Here is a 22,872-nt window from a genome sequence, read left to right as displayed (position 1 = left end):
ATCAAAATTGCTTGTTTCCTTTTGGACCTTTAGTCAGGTACTTTGAGCTCAGACTTTTGGATTTTCTGACTATTCTTCCCACTGTAAACCCTAGTCTGCAGAAATGACTGCTTGCGTTTGTTCATATTCTGACAATTCAAGCCGAAGCATTCCTTTACACTTCAACAGCAATGTAACTGCAACTACACTGGAAAACATGTGTTGTTCCATGTCATATCGTAACAGGTTATGCTACTTTGCTTATGAAGATCATCGACCTAAGTCAACTACCAATAATTAACAGGTAATTTTTATTTATTTATTTATTTATTTTTATTTTTAAAAAATTTTTTTTTCAACGTTTATTTATTCTTGGGACAGAGAGAGACAGAGCATGAACGGGGGAGGGGCAGAGAGAGAGGGAGATACAGAATCGGAAACAGGCTCCAGGCTCTGAGCCATCAGCCCAGAGCCTGACGCGGGGCTCGAACTCACGGACCGCAAGATCGTGACCTGGCTGAAGTCGGACGCTTAACCGACTGCGCCACCCAGGCACCCCTAACAGGTAATTTTTAGAAGCCTAATTTTCATAATGAGAAATGAGACTAATAACGTACACTGGCATATTATACAAAAACCCCAGGAAAGATGAACTCGGTTTAACAGATGGAGCGATGACCAGTAGAACCATGGACAAGCACCTGCTTCAGAGTTGAAGGCAGTCAGGGGAGTGCAATAGGTGACCACAGATGGGATCTTCACTCAAGAGATCCACCAAGAGCATGGTTCTGCTACTCTCATCATTTCTTTCCAGGTATCCCTTCTCTTCTTTTGCTGACATCTGCCTCCTTCCCTTTCAGCAATGTTTATCTCCTGGCTTCCGCTTATACCTCATTTTGATTTATTTTTAATTTTAGATCACTTACTACACATATCACCAAACCTGTAACCTTTTAATATCTATTCTCCTTGTCAATTGTCTCATTCTCTGCATTTCTCAAAGTCAAATTACAAAGAGCAAACCAAGTTTTTCTCATTAGATTATTTCAACAAGGGACAATGAGGGAAAGAATTTAATCCCAGGACTTCTAACATGGCAGGCACGTTGATTAGCCAATTGAAGACCAATGTTTAGTTTTGTACATATCTCTTTCCAATTAAATTTTTGGGGCTCCAACTTTGCATAGTGCCTGATGAATATTGAGTACTCAATATATATTTGTTAAATTTAAATGAGAATGTTAATGGAAAATGATAAAAATAAAGAGAGCAGGAAATAAAAGATGGGAATAAAAATCTTTAAGCTAAAAGAAAAAAATAAGTATTTGCATTATATTCCCTGTCCTTACTCTATTTCAGAGTAATCAAGTAAGTATAGCCCTAGTTAATGAAGGCAAGTTCTTCACAGAGAAATTCTAAATAGTAAATATTGAAAGAATAACATTATAACACCACAATTTTACAGTCCTACTAGAATAGTTGATTCTGAAATCATCATAAATAATTAAAAGGATTAGAAGAGAGGTCAACAGAGAACTTTGGAATGAAGGGATCAGACTGCCAGTACAGACAAGTCTTAGCATCACCAAAAGGGAAACAACCAGACTTAATGGGATCCTTGATATGATGGGGTATGAAGTACACAGAGTTACCTGTTAGGTATCTTGAAAAAAATAAATAAACAGAAGATTAAAGAGCTTTTAGAGCTGATAATGTTCAAAGATGGGGAGTATCAAATATGGAGGAACAAGCTAAATATAACAAAAAAGCAAAAACAATGATCCATAACTTGCAATGTTCTAAAGAACAGCTAGCTTCTGTAAAAAATTAGTGGCATGGATAAACAAAAAGTGAATGGAACTGAGCTGGAATAAAAGAGATTTGTGCCACTTAACTACCAAAAGTAGTGTGTGAGCCTTACTGGGATCCTGAAGAAAATAAATCAAATGTAAAAAGGCATTTTTTTTGAGAGAGAGTGAGCACATGTGTGTGAGTGGGAGAGGGGCATAGGCAGGAGGTGGGGGATTGGAGGGAGAGAGAGAGAGAGAGAGAGAGAGAGAGAGAGAGAGAGAGAGAGATTGGGCTTGATCTCACAACTGTGAGATTATGATATGAGCTGAAATCGAGTCAGTAAACCAACTAAGCCACCTATTCCCCCACCCCCCAAAGGCCTTTTTTTAGGTAATATTGGCATTACTGGTAATATTATTAGTTGTGACAATGACATTATGATATGCAAAAAAATAGCCATCAATTTTAGGGATGAATAGTGAAGTATGTAGGGATGAAATGATATAATATTTGACATTTTGCTTAAGATAACTCAGCAAAGAAAAAAAAACCTCCATGTATATATGAAGAAAATATGACAAAATCTTTGCTATTCCTGAATGTGAGTGATGGTACAAGGCTGCATTGTATAGTCTCTCTACTTTTTAGAATGATAAACACTTTTGTAAGAATTTACATTTTTTATTGTTTGATTTTTTTACTTGAGTATAGTTGACACACAATGTTACATTAGTTTCAGGTGTACAACATGGTGATTCAACATGTCCACATATTATGCTATGTTCACAAGTGTAGCTACCATCTATCACCATACAACATTATTAAAATATTACTGACTATATTCTCTATGCTATGCCTTTTATTCCTATGACTTATTCATTCTGAAACAGGAAGCTTGTACTTTCCACTCCCTTCATCCATTTTGCCTAATTCACCTACCTTTTCTGCAGCAAACATGTTTGTAATGGGTAGGAAAGGGTTAGATGCAGTGTTGCCATAAACTGCACCCGTGATACAGCACCATATAATCAAGAGGGAACTCCCAACTGTCATCTTCTCCAAAGAAGCAAAGGGTTTGAAATGCATACCTAGTTCAACTTTTAAGACTCCCACCTGATGGCACTCCTGGGTGGCTTGGTAGGTTAAACTTTACTCTAGATTTTGGCTCAGGTCACGATCTCATGGTTCATGAGTTTGAGCCCCACATCAGGCACTGTGCTGTCAGTGTGGAGCCTGCTTGGGATTCTCTCTCTCTCTGCGCCTCCCAGCTTGCTCTATCTCTCTCAAAAAAAGTAAATAAATTCTTTAAAAAAAATTTTTTTAAAAAAAGGACTCCTACCTGTGGGATGGGTCCTCAAAACACCTAGCTCTGAAAGCCAATGAAGGCTCATGTCTTCAAGACTCACAGGATTATAGTAAATAAATAAGAAGTTATTAATGGGCTTGTGAGCACTCCCTGTGGATATCCCCTCAAGGTTCAGCCCAGAAAGAAAACACAAAAATGCCCATCTCCCAGTCTTCTCCTGGAAAGGGCTAGACTGCATATTTTATGAGCCTAGGGGTCTAGCTTTAACTTAGCATGCATCTAGGAGTTGGCTGAGATCCTTCCCAGAGTTTGGTGGAGCTGGTGGGCATTTCTCCGATGTTATCCCTCTGGCTGGCTATAACAACAAGACCAAATTACCAGTATTTCTCCAAAATGAGTTTGTCTGTACCACTGGTGCCCCAAGTTACGGCTGCCACCAGAGGAATGGGTCCTCAAATCACCTATATCTGATAGCTAACGGGGCTTGCATTAGTGACTATAGCAAACAAAGAAGCAGGACTATAGCAGGACTATAGCAAACAAAGAAGCAGCTTTACAACAGGTGCAGGAACACCCCTTCCCCCAACTCCACGGCTATACACCGGGGCTCAGGGCAGAGGGAATAGGCAAAAATGTCCACTTTCCAGTTTCTCTCTGAAAGGGCTTAATTAAATTTTTTTCCCAGTAGTTGCCTGAGGGTCTAGCTTCTAATTAGCCTTCATTTGCTATCCCCTCCCTTTGGGAAATTGACAAGTCTTGGCAAACTCTCAACTATGGAAACCACAAAGAACAAAGATGGTGGCTTGGACATTCATAAAAATTTGAGAGACAACCTGAAGCTCAGGCTGGGGTGACTAATGAGACCAGTCTGTCAAGACTGGGACTGGTTGCTGTTTTATCTAATGTGCAGAAACCAACACAGAAAGTGAAAGAAAATGAAGAAATGGGAATGTTTGAAACACACAAAAAGCAAGAGAAATCACCAGAAAATGATTTTAATAAAATGGTGGCAAGTGATTTACTTAATACAGAGTTCAAAATAATTGTTTAAAGATGCTTACTGAAGTCAGGATATCAATGCATGAACAAAGTGAGAATTTAAACAAAGAGGAAAAAAAACAAAAGAGAGTTTTAAAAGCAGGAAGAAAGAAACAGCTTGTTATACAGGGAGGATACCCCTAAGACTATCAATGGATTTTCAGAGGAAACTTTGAATCCCAGAAGGGAGGAAGACGATATATCCAAAATGGTGAAAGGAAAAAAAAATACAGCAGCCAAACAAAAATACTCTACTTGGCAATGTTGTCCTTCAGAACTGAATGAGTTTTCCAGATAAACAAAAGCTGAAGTTCATCATCACTAAACTGATATATGGATCAATAAACCAATGCAATAGGAGTACAGAATTAGACTCTCACAAGTATATTTAATTGATCTTGGACAAAGTTGCCAAATTAATTCAATGGAGAAAGGATAAATTCTCCAACATTTGGAGTTGGAAAGATAAGCATACAAAGAAAATCCCAAAGAATCTTGAACTCTATATCATACCATATACGAAAAATAACTTGAAATGAATTATAGACCTGAATGTAAGACATCTAGAAGAAAACTGTGGTATTACAGCTTGACCTGTGGGTGTTATAAGATTTTTAAATAGGACACAAAAAACTCAAATGATAAATCTATAAATTGGACTATCCCATCAAAATTTTTCAAAATTTCTTCAAAAGATACTAGTAAGAAAATAGAAAGAAAGTCACCAACTAGGAAAAAATATTGCAACATTTATACCTGACAGTAGACCCTTATTTACTCCGTGTAAAGACCCACTATAACTCAATAATAAAAAGATAAACATCCCAATTTGGAAAGGGCAAAAATATTTTGAACATCTTCAAAAATCTTTGATCTTCGTCAAAAATACATAGATTGCAATTAAGCACATTAAATGATGGTCAGCACAGTATTTAGGAAAGTGTAATTAAAACCACGATGAGACACTACTATACACCTATCTGAATGGCTAAAATATAAATTCTAACCATATTAAGTTTTGGCAATGTACAACCACTTGGGAAAGTAGTTTGGCAACTTTAAGAAATACTAAACATATACCTACCACATGACCTAAAATAAAGATAAGATGATGTCTCTGTAGAGACTTGTAAACAAATATTCATAGCAACCTATTCTGGAAAAAAATCTCAAATTGCGACCCTAACCCTAATCTTAAAAAATGAATGGATGGGTGAGCATTTTGAGGTACATCAATATAGTGGAAAATTACTCATAAATAAAAGGAGACAAAGTATTGCTACTTTGTCACAAACGTCACATGGAAACTTATTAGGGTGTTAGATAGCTTCATTATCTTGATTGTGGTGAGAGTGTTTTGGCTAGACATATATGTCAAAACTTATTAAACTGTATACTTCAAACATGTGCAGTTTTACTGTATTCAGTTATACTTCAAAAATATGTTAATAAGGGAGAAAGAGAACCACACCAGAAGATCTGAAAATATTTTGCTTAATGGTTTCCTGTTTCAATAAAGTAGTGAAATTTCTATAAGCATTCAGAAAGCCACTTCATAAATTAAAAAAAAAAATTAATGTTTATTTCTTTTTGAGACAGAGAGAAACAGAGAATAAACAGGGGAGGGGCAGAGACAGAGAGAGGTACAGAATCTGAAACAGGCTCCAGGCTCTGATCTGTCAGCACAGAGCCCGACGTGGGGCTGGAACTCACAGACCGCGAGATCATGACCTGAGACGAAGTCGGACGCTTAACTGACTGAGCCACCCAGGCACCCCTATAAAAATTTAAAATGTGAATAAATATGGGGTGCCTGGGTGGCTCAGGGTGCCTGGGTGGTTGTTGTTCATGGGTTCGAGCCCCATATCAGGCTCAGGGCTGACAGTTCAGAGCCTGTAGCCTGCTACAGATTCTGTATCTCCCTCTCTCTCTGTCCCTCTTCTGCTCATGTTCTCTCTCTCTCTCAAAAATAAAAACATTAAAAAAAAATAAATTAAAAAATGTGAATAAATATTGCTCAAATACTCCAGTGCATCAATTAATAATAAAGTAGGAACAGAGAGAACATAAGCCAACTACATATACAGGCCTGCTTTAATTTCTTCATTCATTCAACCAATATACATGCCTGGAATTATATTAGTATACAAAATAAAACCCTATTCTCAAGTTTCATCCTATAATTATTATAAATTGTCATAAAATTGGAATGAGCCAAAGCTTACAATGATTTTTTCAAAGTCATAACAATGCTTCATTCTATAAATTTGTATCAGTAACCTTAGATTACACTGAATGACAAAAAATATCCCTATATTTTTATATCATGTATTCACTTACCTTTGCCTTCAAAATAAAACTGAAACTTGTTTTAGCCTGAAACATCTGTCTCAGATTTGACTGTGCCTTCAAACTTTAGTGTCTATAGAGCACATGAGGGTATATTATTTATATTACAGACTTGTGTGCCAACTTCAGATTTTGAATCCATAGATTTGAGATAAGGCTCAGAATCTGCATACCTGACTAGCAGACCACATGATCCTGACCCAGGTGGTCTGGACTCATCACTTTCTGAAACAGTGCTAGCCTTAACCAACAAAGGAGATAATTAGTGAAGCCTAAATGTGATGACACCCTGTGCAAATCAAGAAACAGGTGTGAATGAAAATCTCACCAAATTTTACAAACGCATTGGCCACCAAGACCACATCTCACTCATTAGAAGTTCACTTAAAACGTTAAACAAGAAGCAAAATGGAATGATCCTTAGTAAACAAAAAATATTTAAAACGTCCTCAAAATCTGAACAATTACATCCATAAAACATCGATTACAAATATAGGAAGGCATTCAGGTTTTTTAGGATTAGGGTCTCATAGGAGAAAAAAAAAAACTGATTCCAAACCCCTACATTAAAAACATAAAGGAAAAGAAAGACATTCCTTTCCTTGTATCATTACTCCTTTTTATACTGAGTAGACTGTTTAGTTCATAATTTAAAATTTATTTGTGCCATAACTAAATGTATTTCCTCCATTACTTCTAATACAGTTTCAAAAAGTCAAATAAAAATTTGTAATATGTTTCTTAGTACATGATTAAAAATAATTCTGGAAAACTTTCATTAATTCCATGATTTTATGATGCATCTTTTACTAGTCATGTCTGGATATCTGATATTTGGTGAATGTAAAGAATTTCTTTGATTAAAAATAGAATCTTTCATATAACTTTTCATTAGCATTTCTCAGATGTTTCTCTTTATTCAATACTCATTTACCAAATGGCATATCCCAACTAAAGGGCACGAAACAAGTATTGATCTCCCTATCTTTAGGAAATCTACTCTGTCTTAAAAAAGGCCCAAAGATGGGAATGCAAACTGGTGCAGCTGCTCTGAAAAACAGTGTGGAGGTTCCTCAAAAAATTAAAAATAGATCTACCCTATGACCCAGCAGTAGCACTGCTAGGAATTTACCCAAGGGATACAGGAGTGCTGACGCATAGGGGCACTTGTACCCCAATGTTTATAGCAGCACTCTCAACAATAGCCAAATTATGGAAAGAGCCTAAATGTCCATCAACTGATGAATGGATAAAGAAATTGTGGTTTATATACACAATGGAATACTACGTGGCAATGAGAAAGAATGAAATATGGCCTTTTGTAGCAATGTGGATGGAACTGGACAGTGTTATGCTAAGTGAAATAAGTCATACAGAGAAAGACAGATACCATATGTTTTCACTCTTATGTGGATCCTGAGAGACTTAACAGAAGACCACGGAGGAGGGGAAGGAAAAAAAAAGTTAGAAAGGGAGAGAGCCAAACCATAAGAGACTTTTAAAACTGGAGAATAAACTGAGGGTTGATGGTGGGGGGGGTTGGGGGGGGTGGGAGGGTGGGGAGGGTGGGTGATGTGCATTGAGGAGGACTCCTGTTGGGATGAGCACTGGGTGTTGTATGGAAACCAATCTGACAATAAATTTCATATTTAAAAAAAAAGTCCAAAGAATAAAGGAGAAAACATATCTGTTCCATAAAGCCCCCAGGATGAGCAGAGGTATGTCATATATTAAAAGACAAGACCTAGTCTTGAGCTATCAGAAGAAAATAAAACAGAGTCTCTATAGATATTGAGCAGCAAACACTGTGGTCTTCAGGTAGAATATAATAGGGAACAGGGGAAGGAAGTATAAAGACAAACCTAATGATGCTATAATGGTTGCATATCAAAGAGGACCAATTTCTCCACAATTAGGAGGAATGTGGGACAGATGAAAATCAGTGGTTAAGAAGCAAGGAAAAGATGAAAATTGGGATAAATTTATTTCTTCTGTAATTGAAATTTCAATTGGATTCGACGTAAGCTTTTTGACCCTGTCTTGACCATTATAGAGAAACAATAAATCCAGTTCTCTATAGTAAGTCTGACTCTACTTCATGTTCTACTTCATGATTTGTCTATTTCTGCTACTCCTGCTACCCATAGCATTTCAGGTATTACCAAAATGTCAGTATACACTCTCCATTAATCATATTGCAAGTGCCTTGTTGGTAGACTTAGCTGTTACTTTGCTTTTTCTGTATAGCCCTCAATATTTGGGCATAAAATAAATCCTAAATGTGCAACATTAAAGTTGGACAGCATCTTGGATATTATCTAGTAATACATCCTTATTTCACATATGAGCAAACTGAGACTCAGGGAAATTAGATAATTTGCCCAAGGTCTCCTAGCAAGTGGCATTTTGAAGAGTTGATAATTTTAGACTCCTCTAGAATCTGCTATTCTAGAATAGTCATGAGTTTTAATTCATCTGCCTTGTCTATCTGGTCATAATTTACAAATTCTATGTATAGAGGCATAGGCTTGCATTGTTATTCGAGAAAATGGACTTACTCTACTAAATATTGCATTGGGGCACCTGGGTCAGTCGGTTAAGATTCTGACTCCGGATCTCAGCTCAGGTCATGATCTCATGGTTTCTGAGACTAAGGACCACATGGGGTTCTGCGCTGCCAAGCACAGAGCCTACTTAGGATTCTCTCTCTCACTCTCTCTGCTCCTCCTCCACTAGGGTGAGCATTCTCAGTCTCTTAAAATAAATAAATAAACTTTAAAAAACAGCATTAAATATTGCATTAAATCCATGTTATCTAACTATTTTGAAAGCAAGCTTTCTTTTGAAAAATTTTTATTATTACAAGTCACAATGAAATATAATTAATAATTTTGACATTCTTTTTAGTTTTGGGAGAAGTGCAGTGAGATAGTTTTGTGGGTTTTTTTTCTTTTTTGAGATAATGAGATAGTCATGAAAGGAATCAAAGGAAAGAAGAAACTTTTCTACATCAAATAAAAATAAATTCTGGGAAATATTTGTCTCTCTATCCAAAGAATCTCATTCTAACGGTCTTGAACTAAAATTTTAAAATACCTCTGAATTGATATTTACTAATAAAAATAAAAAATGCTGCTTTATATAGCTTAATTTTAGAAAATTTAATTTTGGAAAACAAACTTTTCTAATGAGAGTATAAACCATGCTTCAAATATTTTATGTTTTCTTAACTTTAGTGGAATAAAATCCATTCATTTCCAAGAGAGCATACTTACTGATTCAGGACAGGTGTGTAGGCAGTTTTATCCTCATCAATAATAGTGACCATCAGTGTAATAAGCTGGGGCCAAAAATCCAAATTCTTGGTGGTTGGTCCCTGATCTTCCCGAGGAATGTCTTGTTTCTTACTCTGCTCACAAGGTCACGCAACATTAAAAAAAAAAAAAAAAAAGGTTAAATGGTATGACTTTAGTTTATCAGTGTCAAATGGACAGATCAGAGAAAAGTGGTTACAGAAAAATTCTTAGGTCATGTGAACCAAAGCTTTTAAAGTCAGGTTTCCTTTCTTCATTGAATGACATCCCAATGGATAAAATCACAATGGCGAGCGTAGGCTTGTATTTCTAAGTTCTTTGGCTCTAGACTGGAAGTTGCTCTTTCTCAATTGTAACTCATATTCTCAGGAATTATTATTATAGAAATTATCCCTTTAATGTGGCTTCTTCCAAGGAGGGAGGTTGTTTTCCGTGTGTACAAAGGTGTGTGGGGGGTGTGTGCATGTGCATATGTGTGAAATTTATCCTGCCTAAATATTTTGTTCACAGTCACATTGGTGGTAAGTGGGCAGAACTCAAGCCAGTACCGTTAAATTCTACAGTATATAAATGTTCCATGAATGGTCTGGAACACTCTTATTCCACCCACAAATGCATCTAGTTAAATGAAAAGTATGTAAGTCTATCTTTCGTGTGTGTGTGTGTTTAAATCATATTTGAATCCTTGATTTATCGTGCTTCATGAATTCTCAAGCTCTAGAGAGTGTTGTCCAGGATGATCTAAATTTACATTGAGATGAACAAAGTACAATAACAATCTTGAATGTTTCACATATTACCTTCATACTCAACACATAAAATTCTTTTGTTTGGTGGGTATTCTTCGAGCACTTCTTTACATTTACTTTAAATAATTAGGCAAAAAAGACAAAGACACAGACCATAGGGATCATAGAAAGCATAGGGCTTCCCTAATTATTTTTATCAAATGATTTGTAAGCTTATAGGTCCAGGATATCTGAAAACCTCAATTTGTGGCTCAGGAAATTCATGGGTTCTCTGGTATAAAAGGTATATCAGATTTTATTTGGCCCAAACTACTGCCATTTCCAACATCTCATCCAAAGATCAGCCACCCTCTGCCAAATGGTTGTATGCATACTTTCTAATGCTGCCCAAGACTTGCAACCAGATCTGAACGAGTCATTACCACGTTATTGTTCTCCCTGAAGTTAAAATACAGCCCTATGTTGAATCCACTTACTATTAGAGACCTCTGTACACAGACTATAATGTACCTTTAGGGACATATACTTTCCCAAGGTACTTCCAAGTGCTGCTGATTTACCTTTATGCTCAAAATGCAACAGATATTAAATGTTGGAGTGCTCAATTAGTCCAAAATTAGTGGCTGGCACAAATTACTTCAAATTTCCAAAATAAACTATAAGTACTCTCCAAAGGTTCTTAAGAACCTTGTATATCTGGTCCCTAATAACCACTTGAAACTTCTTGGCAGCCTTCCTCTTTCAATCCCGGAGGTACATCAAGGTACATCAGAAGATCTTCAAGAAGAAAATTAGTCAGAAATACAGGCTTAAAAATATCCAGCTTTGTACTTTCAAGTTACATTTTCTGTTTAAATTCATCTTTATTTTGTGAACAAGATTTTATTACTGTCACAATAATGTGATTATTTACTTATTACATTAAGCTCAATAGATTTCTTCCTCTATGATGTATTTAGAAGTTGGGAGAACCTGGTAGATATTTATAAAGGTTTTAAATGAAATTAGTTCTGATGGCCACAGGATTTGTTTGTCAAATGTATTTTAACTTGATTAATACTGTAATTAATCATCATGATGCATATTTAGCCCAACTATATGTCTCATTTTTTTCAAGTAATGTGATTAAATGAAATGACTATATTGCTGATAAAAAAAAAAAAAAAAAAAAAGAGGTTAGAGTGGGAGAGAGCCAAAGCATAAGAGACTGTTGAGAACTGAGAACAAACTAAGGGTTGATGGGGGGTGGGAGGGAGGAGAGGGTGGGTGATGGGTACTGAGGAGGGCACCTTTTGGGATGAGCACTGGGTGTTGTATGGAAACCAATTTGACAATAAATTTCATATATAAATAAAAAAAAAAAAAAAAAAAAGAAATGACTATAGATGACCTGTCCAACATTTGTCATTCTGCAAAGAATAATGTGGAAAGAAGGAAAAAATAACATAGTTGAATAGGCATTAATTCCAAAGTTCCTTAGCTGTCACACATTATACTCTCATCACTTTTTATTATGACGTCAGAAGATTATAGATGGTACCATTTTTCATCAAATTCTTTATGTTGAACCAGAATAAACCAAACTGGATGTTGAATCATTAAGTTTTTACAAATCACACGACATTATAAGAAACCAAGCTTTCCCTAATTTAATAATGCACTTTAAAAGACTGCATGTTTGAAAGGATGGGGCAGAATCATGTATACTGGAATATTTACCAGATTTCTTAAGAATTATTTTTTTCTAAGAAGCATATTATTAATATCTTAGAAATCTATTACATTTGAGCTTATGATCAGAAAAATTAAGGTAATGTAGTGGAAATTCAGGAATCTGGTAATAAGTCGCTAATATTTACTGAAACTCTTACAAATTAATATTTCTCATAATAAAATATATTTTATAATATTTATACTATGTAAGATAATATATAATGATAAACTCATTAACGACAATGAACAAATGAGAATATAATCAGTTTATAAAAATATAACTGAACAGATCAATTTTAATTATGATAATTAGAATTACAGTGACTAAATACTATTTTCTTAATAGATTATTGAGGAAAGAGACTTGAAAGACTGTGAGAGTATAATGGGAGAGAATTTGTGAAAATGGAAAGTAGCCAGCATGTGGGGTCACCGTTTCCAATGGTCACTTTTTTAAGTCTGCTTATTTGACAGACAAAGAGTGAGCAGGGGACAGGCACAGAGAAAGGGAGAGAGAGAATCCCAATCAGGCTCCATATCTTCAATGAAGAGCCCAGCACAGAGCTCGAACCTATGAACCATGACCTAAGCAGAAGTCAGACACTTAATAGACTGAGCTACCCATGTGCCCCTCCAATGGTCACTTTTATAAAGAATATTTCAATACAGAAAAGCTTTAATAGACAAGCTGATAAGATATACACTATACTTTTATAGTATCAAATGAGAAAATATGAAAATATTTCATGAAGAGATCAACATAGAGATAACCATTACATGCAAAAAAGAAAGTGTTGAAATAACAGATGCCATCTTCATATTAATGTGGAACTTGCACAACACTTCTAAGCTTGTTATAAAATATGGCTGTGGCATTCCATGTATTTGTTTAATAAGCATAAAATTTTGAAATATTTCCTCTAAGGAGTTGGCTAGACAAAAGTTGGGGGAAGAAATTTAGTAAAGTAAGGGGATATTTAAATGCAAAACTACACAACAGATACATAATTAGGCAATTATTAGTAATCTGAGGCTACAAGCTTCTGACAAAGGGTGTTTCTCTAACATTCATTCTATTGAAAGTTAGTATTAGTTATACACACACATAAACACAGTCCATGCTCAAACAAATTGAGAAAATACTTGCTTAAAACAAAGTTAAACAGATTATTTCTAGATATCCTGGAGTAACATGCTAATGTGCATTGTGATTCTCTAAGATGGTGGTACTCAAACTTTAGTGTTTTATCAGCATTGTTAGGAAGGCTTGCTAATACACAGACTGTTGGTCCCTTTCCCAGAGTTGCTGATTCACCAAGTGTAGGGTAAGACCTGAGGATCTGCATACATAATGAAGTTTCTAGTAATGCTGGTGCTCCTAGTTCAGAGACTAGTTTGAAAACCGCTATGCTGAGGGCTAACAATGGAACATGAGTTTCTCAAATATATTTGCAATTTACAAAGCCCTCTATTCCCCTTGTACTCCCAATATCCCATCTTGTAAAACTTTCCACAGAATAAATCTTCCTCCGAACATACTTTGGGAAACAAAAGTCTACAGAGATATGGGTTAAATCTTTTAGGATCTTGTGTGTCACATCAAGGAATTAACATTTAAACCATATTAGATGAGGACCATTAGAAGATTTCAAACTTGAGTCTACTTACTTAACTACATTTATGTTTAAATGATTTGGCAGTCGTAGGAAGTTTAAGAGAAGTTAAACTTATGAAATAGGTACTAAGGAAAATTGTAGATTTATGAAACTACTTATGAAATGATTAATAAGTTGATAGAACTCATTGCCTAAGTGGTGAGAAAGAAGAGAGAGAGGGAAAAATCAAGTGGAACTATCCAGAAAGTAATTATGTAGATCAGTCTGGAATTTAAAGCAATATTCTGGACTGCTGATGTAGCTAGAAGAATTCCAGGATATATGTGGTAGCTGAAATTATGGAGTAAATAAGATTCCTCAAAGAGAGGAAGAATATTTGGCAAGAAGGAAGACACTGGGGAAAATAAATCAAAAAAAGGAAAATAATACAATTTTATGAAAGATAGACCTAGATGGGGTAGTGAGGCCCCTGTTGAAATGGGAGAGAATGGAATTCAGTGTATGTGGGGACAAATGGCGTCAAACGAATGAAGAACATGGCTTCTTCCAAGTCAGGCCATAGAGTCTTGCAGATAAGTGAGAAAGAATAGATAGGAATTTCTACCCTGAGAGAAGAGGAGGAGTAAGTAATAAAGACTTGGGGGCACCTGTGTGGCTCAGTGGGATAAGGACTCCAACCTCGGCTCAAGTCATGATCTAAGGATGAGTTTGAGCCCCGTGTTGGGCTCTGCACTGACAGTGCAGAGCCTGCTTGGGATTCTCTCTCTAGCCCTCCCCTACTTGCTCTCTTTCTCTCTCTCTCTCTCTCTCTATAAATAAATAAATAAATAAATAAATAAATAAATAAAACTTAGGGAAAAAAAGGAAATCAAGGAAATGGTGTTGGATGTGTTACTGAGGCACAGTAAAAGCAGGAAAAGAGATTTAAATGTCTGGTCAGAGTGCTAGAAGTGCTGGAACAAACATTGATTTTGGTCCAGAGGAAGGTGAAACAGAAACAGAAAGCCATAAGTAAATGCAAATATTTTGTCTCACTTCTCAGCTTTTGCCAAGAGCTCATAGACCACCACTGTACCTCTTTCCTTTGTTCTTTAATTACATTGTACTACTGAAAAGGCTACAGACAACTATTGTAATTTCTGCATTCTAGAGATGAGAAAACTAAGGCTGACATGGTTTAAAGTGGTCCATCCAAGGGGCACCTGGGTGGCTCAGTCAGTTAAGTGTCCAACTTCAGCTCAGGTCATGATCTCACAGTTCATGAGTTTGAGCCCCGTGTCAGGCTCTGTGCTGGCAGTTCGGAAACTGGAGCCTGCTTTGCATCTGTGTCTCCCTCTCTCTCTGCTCCTCCCTGGCTCGTCCTCTGTCTCTCTCAAAAATAAACATTAAAAAAATTAAAAGTGGCCCATTTGAGGTCATGTAAGGTCCTAAAAATCAGAACACCCAAACCTTATAAACTTCATGTTCTCCAGGGAGCCTGCTTTGCTCTGACCCCTTTCTCACTGAGTTAAAAATTATTCCAGTTAAAAAGAAGATAGAGTTGGATTTTGTTTGCTAAGTCATAAAGAAGCAAATTAAGTTACTGATTAATAGAGCTTATGACAGGGTTTATAATTTAAAAAGTTTGAGAGCCAATGCTAAATGGAAACATTAATAATTTTAATTGATGATCTAAGTCTCTCTCTATATCTATATAATGGGGCATCCTTTTAAAGATGGTATCAATACTTCCCATTATTATTTTTCTTTTTTGCCTCTGGCAAAGTTCAGTTCATCACTTACTTCAACCATTTCCAAGTTCATCATCTTTGATCTACCAACTTTAAAAGTATTTTCTGCTAGTACTCTTTAATGTCACTATCAGAGATGCCTTCTTCTCTCACCAAATTTTACTGATATATATTAAGTAACTTAAACTCTGGAAATGAATGGGAGAGATTTTGGAAAATTGGGATGAATGAGATGGATTTTGATCGTACATTTAATGAATAGTCTTTAGTATTCTGGCCATACCATGAATCAGAAAACCAATCTTTCAGTGTAAATAAAGTTGTGCTACCTTTGCCTTTCTGGGACAGCTGGGGCAGAGCATATATTCTGATTCCATGAATTGTTGTATAATTGGCTTTTTAAATCCAGGGCCATGTAAACTGCAACACTGAGAATCTATAAGAAACACACTAAGGAGTGAAATATGAAACTATATTCAAAGAAGCTACTGACCAATGTTTTCTAAGTCTGTCCATACATCATGTACATCAGAATCATCTGGGTTACTTATAAGAAATACATATGACTTTAGAGCCTCTGGTGCAGAGCTATAAAATCAGAGTAAATGGATGTATAGCCTGGGAATCTGGACTTAAACATACAGATATATTCTTCTGAAATCCTCATATTCGTAGGAAGAGTCAGGACCCAAGTACTGACTTGTAATTGAGTCAGGTAAAAATAGGCCTTATTTGCTTAGGAAGAAGAGTGATAGAATTCCTTTTAGGTATCAATATCAGTTAAGGATTTGCTAGATTTTACATTTTGTCATGATAACAAAAGACTCCTGTTTTACCTTTACATCTGAGAAATTTTCAACTACATATAGTTCCCTAATTTTAAGAGGAGATGGAATATCTTTCTGGATGTTTATGTGGTGCCTCTTCCAAGTGTTGATAAACTCCTCTGTTAGATCCATTTCTAAAACATTACATTCTAAATTAACAGTCATTAGGAAATTACTGATCTACTGAAATAACTAAGCATACGTTGCTGAGAGCAAAAATCGAGCAACTAGTGGTCTTAAATAAGATTAATTACTGAAAATTAACACTATGCTAATCTAGCTAGAAAGAAAAAATGCATATATTAGAATAATTCATTTTTACTGCAGCAAGATATCTGAATAATCTTTACTAGGTCCTTTCAATTTCAACAAGTCCAAAATATCTTGACCTTTAAATTGCCAAAACTGCATATCAAAATGTTTGGACATTCTCAATGGCTTTTAACAGCACTAAATGGTTCCTTGAATTTGAACAGATTATACACAGTTAAGTGATCCATAAATACATAACTATAAAGTATCATAGCTCTAAATGTAGATTTAAATATACAAATTACTTAACAGCATGGTGTAATAGAAAAAAACATTGAACATAGAATCAGAAACTTATATTTTGCTCTTAGGTTGATATTAACTTGTACAATTTGGAAAAGGATTTAATTTTTTCAACTTCAGATTTCAAATATTGAAATGGGATCACACATACCCAATTCTGTTTCTGATTCTTCTAGCAAGTCTATAGGCAGAATATATTCAATAAGAGGATGTTTATTATTGTAACAGGTGAATACTTGCCTTTAATTAAATTCATAGCAATGGTATATGGTTTACCCAACTGATAACACTCTTATTAGAATCCCTAGAGAGATGCATAAGAAACTTTCTTGAATATGAAACTATTTTAGTGGGTAAACTAATAGTTTTTCCCTCTTCTCTTTATATAAATTAAACTTACATCAAAAAGGAAAAATGCAACCGGTCACATTTGGCTGGCACTTATTTTCCATTGAAGATACTACACCTATAAAAGAACTAGTAGTGCTTAGACAAAACTCAAGAGAACCAAGATAGCTGACTTCAAATACATGATGGGCTGTGGTATAGGAAGAGATTAAAAGATCAATTAGATTTGTCTTGTGTAATTAAGAAAAACCTAGTTCTTGCGAGTAAAATTTTCAATACAGAAGATTTTATTACAGCATAAGGAAAACTTTCTAAATATAATCTCTCTCCAAATGTCATAAATCCCTGGAAATTAAGAGGCATGTAGAAAAATCCCTTGTCTACATTGTACCTAAAAATTAACCACATGCCAAGTGTCTTTTTAATATACTTTGATTATATGCCTATAACTATAATTACAGAGAAAACATAACCCATAAGCTTTAAGCATTTGATATGATATTGATTAAAAATATATGGTTATTGTTTTAAAGAGCTCTACTGAGGTATAATTAATATACAAAAACTTCAGATATTTAATATATACAGTTTGATAAGTTTGGACATATGCATACCTCCATGATACCACCACTAACAAGGTAATAAACCTATCCATCATTCCCCAAAGTTTCCTTATGTCCCTTTGCTTTCTTCCCCTACCCCACGTGTGATAAGGCATTTAATATGAGATCTAACCTCTTAATGATTTTTAAATGCAAATTATATTGTTAACCATAGGCACTATGTTTTGTACAGCAGATCTCTAGATCTTAATTCATTTGTGTAACTGTAACTTCATACCCACTGAACATATGGGTATTGTTTTAAATGACTGGAATACATTGTGGCAGAAACTGGATAGCGGTTCCCTAAATCAGTTTCCCCTTTTCCTTGAGTACACAGTTACATTACAGTGGAGGATTAAAGAGGACTTTAAATTATCTGACATTTTTTCCATTAAAAGGTATGTCTTTATTTCCTTCCCTTGAATATGGGTGACTTTTACCAATAGAATATGACAGAAGTGACCTGTTTTCAGGATGGTTTTAAGAAGCTGGCAATTCCCAATTCCTGTCTTTTGGACCACCTGCTCCTGAAATCCAGTCAGTGAACTGTGAAAATGCTAAAGTACTCTTTGGAGAGGTCCACATGGAGAAGAACCAACCGGCAGATGTGGTATAGTTCCCAGCTGACAGCCAGCACCAACTTGCTAGCCATATGAGTAAGCATGTGAGAAGTAGACCTTCCATCTCCACATAGAGCAGAAATGAGACTTTACCACCCAGCCCTGCTCAAATTGCTTATTTGTGACTGAAGTAAGCTATTGTTATTGTCTTAAACCATTAAGTTTTGGGGAGGTTTGGTACTCAAGATGGATAACTGGAACAGAATTTGATACTCGAAGTGGGTCATTAATGTAACACAAACTTAAAACATGAGGCAATGATCTGGGACTAAGTGGTGGTAGGCAGAAGCTAGAAGAATTTCAAGAAGGTTATTAACGAAATCAGAGGACTTGCCTATGAGAACTTGAAGGTCAATGAGGAAATTGTTTAGGCCAGCTAGAAGGTGACTCCTATTATTTAGTGGGGAAAATTTTCAACATTGTTACCTACAATAAATGCAGGAAGTAGAAAATATAATGTGAGCTAGTGGATTTAGTAGAATGAACATGTCCAGTGGTTTCTTACGCCCATGTAGAGTAAGATAATAGCTGGAAAAAAGAAGGGAGCTAAAAACCAAATACATCATTTTCCAAGCAGAATTTATAGGAAATATAGAGAAACCAGGATTTCCTGGGTTCAAAAATAAAACTTTTTCATCCTTAACCCCTCCAGAACGCAAGGCTTTCAATGTGAGAGATAGCTTCAGGGAACATATCAAATCCAGGGTGCTTTACTGGTATGACTCTAAGATCATGAAAAATATCTAGGTCCAAAGCAAGTTTTCTGAGAGCTTTATGAATATTTAAGGTATACCTAGTAGAGTTTCTAAGAATCTTAAGGAAGTTGTGCCTTATAGTTCATTTCCACTAGACAGAAAGACTTCTATGAATCTTAAGTTCATTGTCCTATAGCCCATAATTTTCCGTCCAAGATAGAGAAGGTCTGTCTCAGAAAGAAACATGAGTGCTATTTTTGTCTAATGGAATGCTTACAGATATTTGAAATAAATTGTATCAGTCTGGACAGAAAGGAATTAAGTTAGTATAAAATGAAAAGAGGATTTTGAATCTCTAAACTTCTATGGGCAAGAAGTAGACTAGAAGGCTACTCAGTTGTAACAATGAAGAAGGATAAATGACGTAGGGTCAAGGCTAAAAGCCCAGAAAATGGAGCCAAGAGTCAAAGAGAATAATTTCCAGACAGCAGGACTAAGCTCCAAGTAAGAACTGACAACGTGTTCCTAGCTACATTTCAGAATTTCTATGGACAAGTGACTGTCATGTGCCTATTTTTGAACAGAAATATCTGTTTCTGTTATACTATTTCCATGTCACCACTGTATATCGGGCATGTGGTTGGGGGGGGCACACAACATGGCTGTGTAGTTTCCAGATATTTAGATCAAGAGGAACCACACTTCAGAAATGGGACCAACAGAGCTTCATTTGCATCTGGACATAATTTAGAGTGATTTTGAAACTCAAGCATGAACCTGAAACTATAATAGGAAAATAATTTTGTAAGGTGTTGGGAGTCAGTGCAATTTACACTTGAGACAAACGTAATCAATCTATGGAGAGGCCCACAAGGAAATACACTAAGGTTCCTTGATATCACCTTCAGCTAAGCCTTCAGAAGCTTTCATCTAAAAGATGACAGCTGTTTCCAACTTTCCAGCTATGTGTGTAAGCCATCTTGGAAGTGGACCTCTGCCGCCACCCCCCACCCCCAAACCTGAGCTCTAATAGAGCCATCTCAGTTAGTGCTGCATGGAGCAGAGATAAGCCATCCCAACTGGGTCCTGTCCAAATAGCAGACATAGATTAATAAACAAGATAATTTTTTTAGCCACTGAGATTTGGTATTGTTACACAGCAAAAGGTAAGCAGAACAACTTTATTTCCCACCCTCCTTTGCAGGTAGTTGTGGAAATGTAACCGAGTGCTAGCCAGTAGAATGTTAGCAGAAGTGCTATAGCATACTAACCTTGCACACATAATCCTCTATGCTCTTTTCTTCTAGTTTGCTGTGCAAAAGCACAGCCACTTTACTATCATGTTTAAGATGGTAGAATCATAAGAAGAAAGGGACTTGGTTCTCTAAAACGCTGCTGGAAGACTGAATAAGGTGTTTGTGGATACAGGGTCATATTCCTTCAGCACACCTGATATCAATGCATCTCTGGTGAGCAATTCCATGTACGTTGCCAGAGTCCCAAATGAAGCACTTGCTGCAATGTCTCTCTGCTTTGCTGCTTGGGGCTCTTATAAAATCACAGGTAGCCATTCTGTGCACATTCAAGTGGCCCAGAGGTGTGAAAAGGGTCAATAGCTCAGTCTCCTGTATTAGCTTCCTAGGGCTACCGTGACAAAATACCACAGACGTGGCAGGTTTAAACAGAACTGTGTTCTTTCACAGTTCTGGAGCTAAGTCCAAAATCAGGATGTTGGCTGGGTTGCCTCTTTCTAAAGGTTGAATTTCTTCCATGTCCTTCTCCTAACTTTTGATGACTGGCCAACCTATGACAGTCTTTGGTCTGCATATGCATAATTCCAACCTTTGCCTCTATATTTATATGTTCTTTCTCTGTGTCTGTTGTCTTCTTTCCTGCCTCTTATTAAAACATCTGTAATTGGATTTAAAACCTTACTCTTATCTCTAGATGCTTATTTTAATTATATCTGCAAAGGTCTTTGCTCCATATAAGGTCACACTCTGAGGTTCTGGGTGGACATATCTTTTGGGGAGACACTATTCAACCCACTACACTCCCACCCTCCATTGGAATAATTGTGAGGTATGTTCTATGTGGTTTCCCACTAGACTCCCAAGGGAACAGAGCCTCAACTGACAACATAGACAAAAGCTCATTCTAGCACCTTTTATTGCTTTTCTGATTTCCACATCTTCTGTTTCTCCACCTATTAAACTTCTCTTTCTAGGGTCACATCTCAAATAAACTATGACAAGTTCCTTTTGTAGGCTCTGCTTTCAGAGAATCCAAAGTGTGACAGGAAGAACCACTTGTATATTCAAGAGCATCCAGTTTTACAGATTTTACATGAGTAAGAATAAAACATGACTCATATTTGAGTTTATTTTTCTAAGCAGATGGTTTTATCTGAATTAATACAACCCCATTGCTTTTTATAAATGTGAACTCTCTGTAGGCTTTTCTGGATATGTTTTAGGTATCATCCACATTTTCCTTTTGTTTCTGTCATTATCTTCTAAAACCCTTTCTGTCTTTAAAGGAATCTTGAAGCACAGTGAAAATCCTTACATTTTATCTTCTCAAGCTTAGCTATTCTTAGAAGTTTCAGGAAAGTGATTTTTAAATATTTTATCCTTCAAATTGATAATTTCTTTCAAAAAGGGAATATAACTGTTAAAAGAAGCAGTTACAACTGGATATTACACTGCAACAATTTGAAGTATACTGTCTCTTTTCAATGGATTAAAAATTCTCCTAAGAAATAATAGTGGGCCTGGGTTGCTCAGTTGGTTAAGCATCTGACTCTTGATTTTGGCTCAGGGTCATGATCTCACGTTTCGTGAGTTCGAGCTCCACATTGGGCAGTGTGGAGCTTTCTTGAGACTCTCTCTCTCTCTCTCTCTCTACCCCCCACCCCACCTTCTCTCTCTCTCAAAATAAATAAACTTAAAAAAAAAAGAAATAGTAATGTCTCTCTCTCCAAATATGAAGAACCCAAGGAAATGAAATAGAGGGAATTAGAAAGTCACAGAAATTTTGCTAAGCAGGTGTATTTGTTTTCTGTTGCTTTGTGACAAATTACCCTAGTTTTAGCAGCTTTAAATAGCAGACATTTATTGTCTGACAGTTTCTATGGGTCAGGCATCCAGGCTTGGCATAGCTGCGTACTCTGCTCAGTGTCCCACAAGGCTGTAACCAAGGTGTCAGCCAGGAATGGGATCTCATCTGAGGCTCAGGGTCCTCAGGATGGGATCACATCTGAAGCATGTCTATGTGACTGTTGGCAGAATTCATTTCCTTCTATCTGTAGAACCCAGAGAAACTTGTCCTCCAAATGCAGAAAAGGGCCAAGTTTCATTTTAAAGGGTCACCAATTAGGAGGTCTACCCAGTTTAATCCCTCTTTTCATTTATTCACAGCCAAACTGATTAACGACCTTAATTAATCTGTAAAACCCTTTTGCATTTACTACATAACATAATCTAATCATGGGTTTAAATTTCTGTTTTAGGTTTATGTGTTTTGTTTGTTTGTTTTGCCATATTCTGTTGGCTAGAAGCAAGTCACAGATTCTTCCCACACTTCAGGGAAAAGCATTATACAGGAGCATGACTCATTGAGAGTTGTCTTAGAACTC

General features: G+C 36.1%; 1 protein-coding gene across 5 annotated transcripts in view; it reads right to left on the bottom strand.

Moving 5' to 3' along the window:
* UNC13C (unc-13 homolog C) overlaps positions 1 to 22,872 on the bottom strand; it is a 627,591-nt gene that overhangs the window by 208,347 nt on the left and 396,372 nt on the right. For all 5 annotated transcript variants that reach the window (XM_086710729.1, XM_086710726.1, XM_086710727.1 and 2 more), the window contains exon 21: positions 9,739 to 9,872. In XM_086710729.1, coding sequence (XP_086566855.1) covers positions 9,739 to 9,872 — 134 coding nt within the window. The remainder of the gene's footprint in view (positions 1 to 9,738; positions 9,873 to 22,872) is intronic.

The sequence above is a fragment of the Puma concolor genome, chromosome B3 (genome assembly GCF_028749965.1).
Source record: "Puma concolor isolate L17-30 chromosome B3, mPumCon1.1.hap2, whole genome shotgun sequence".
NCBI classification, from domain to species: domain Eukaryota; kingdom Metazoa; phylum Chordata; class Mammalia; order Carnivora; family Felidae; genus Puma; species Puma concolor.
Note: the sequence above shows the minus strand (reverse complement) of the source record. Positions and strands in the feature narration are given on the sequence as shown.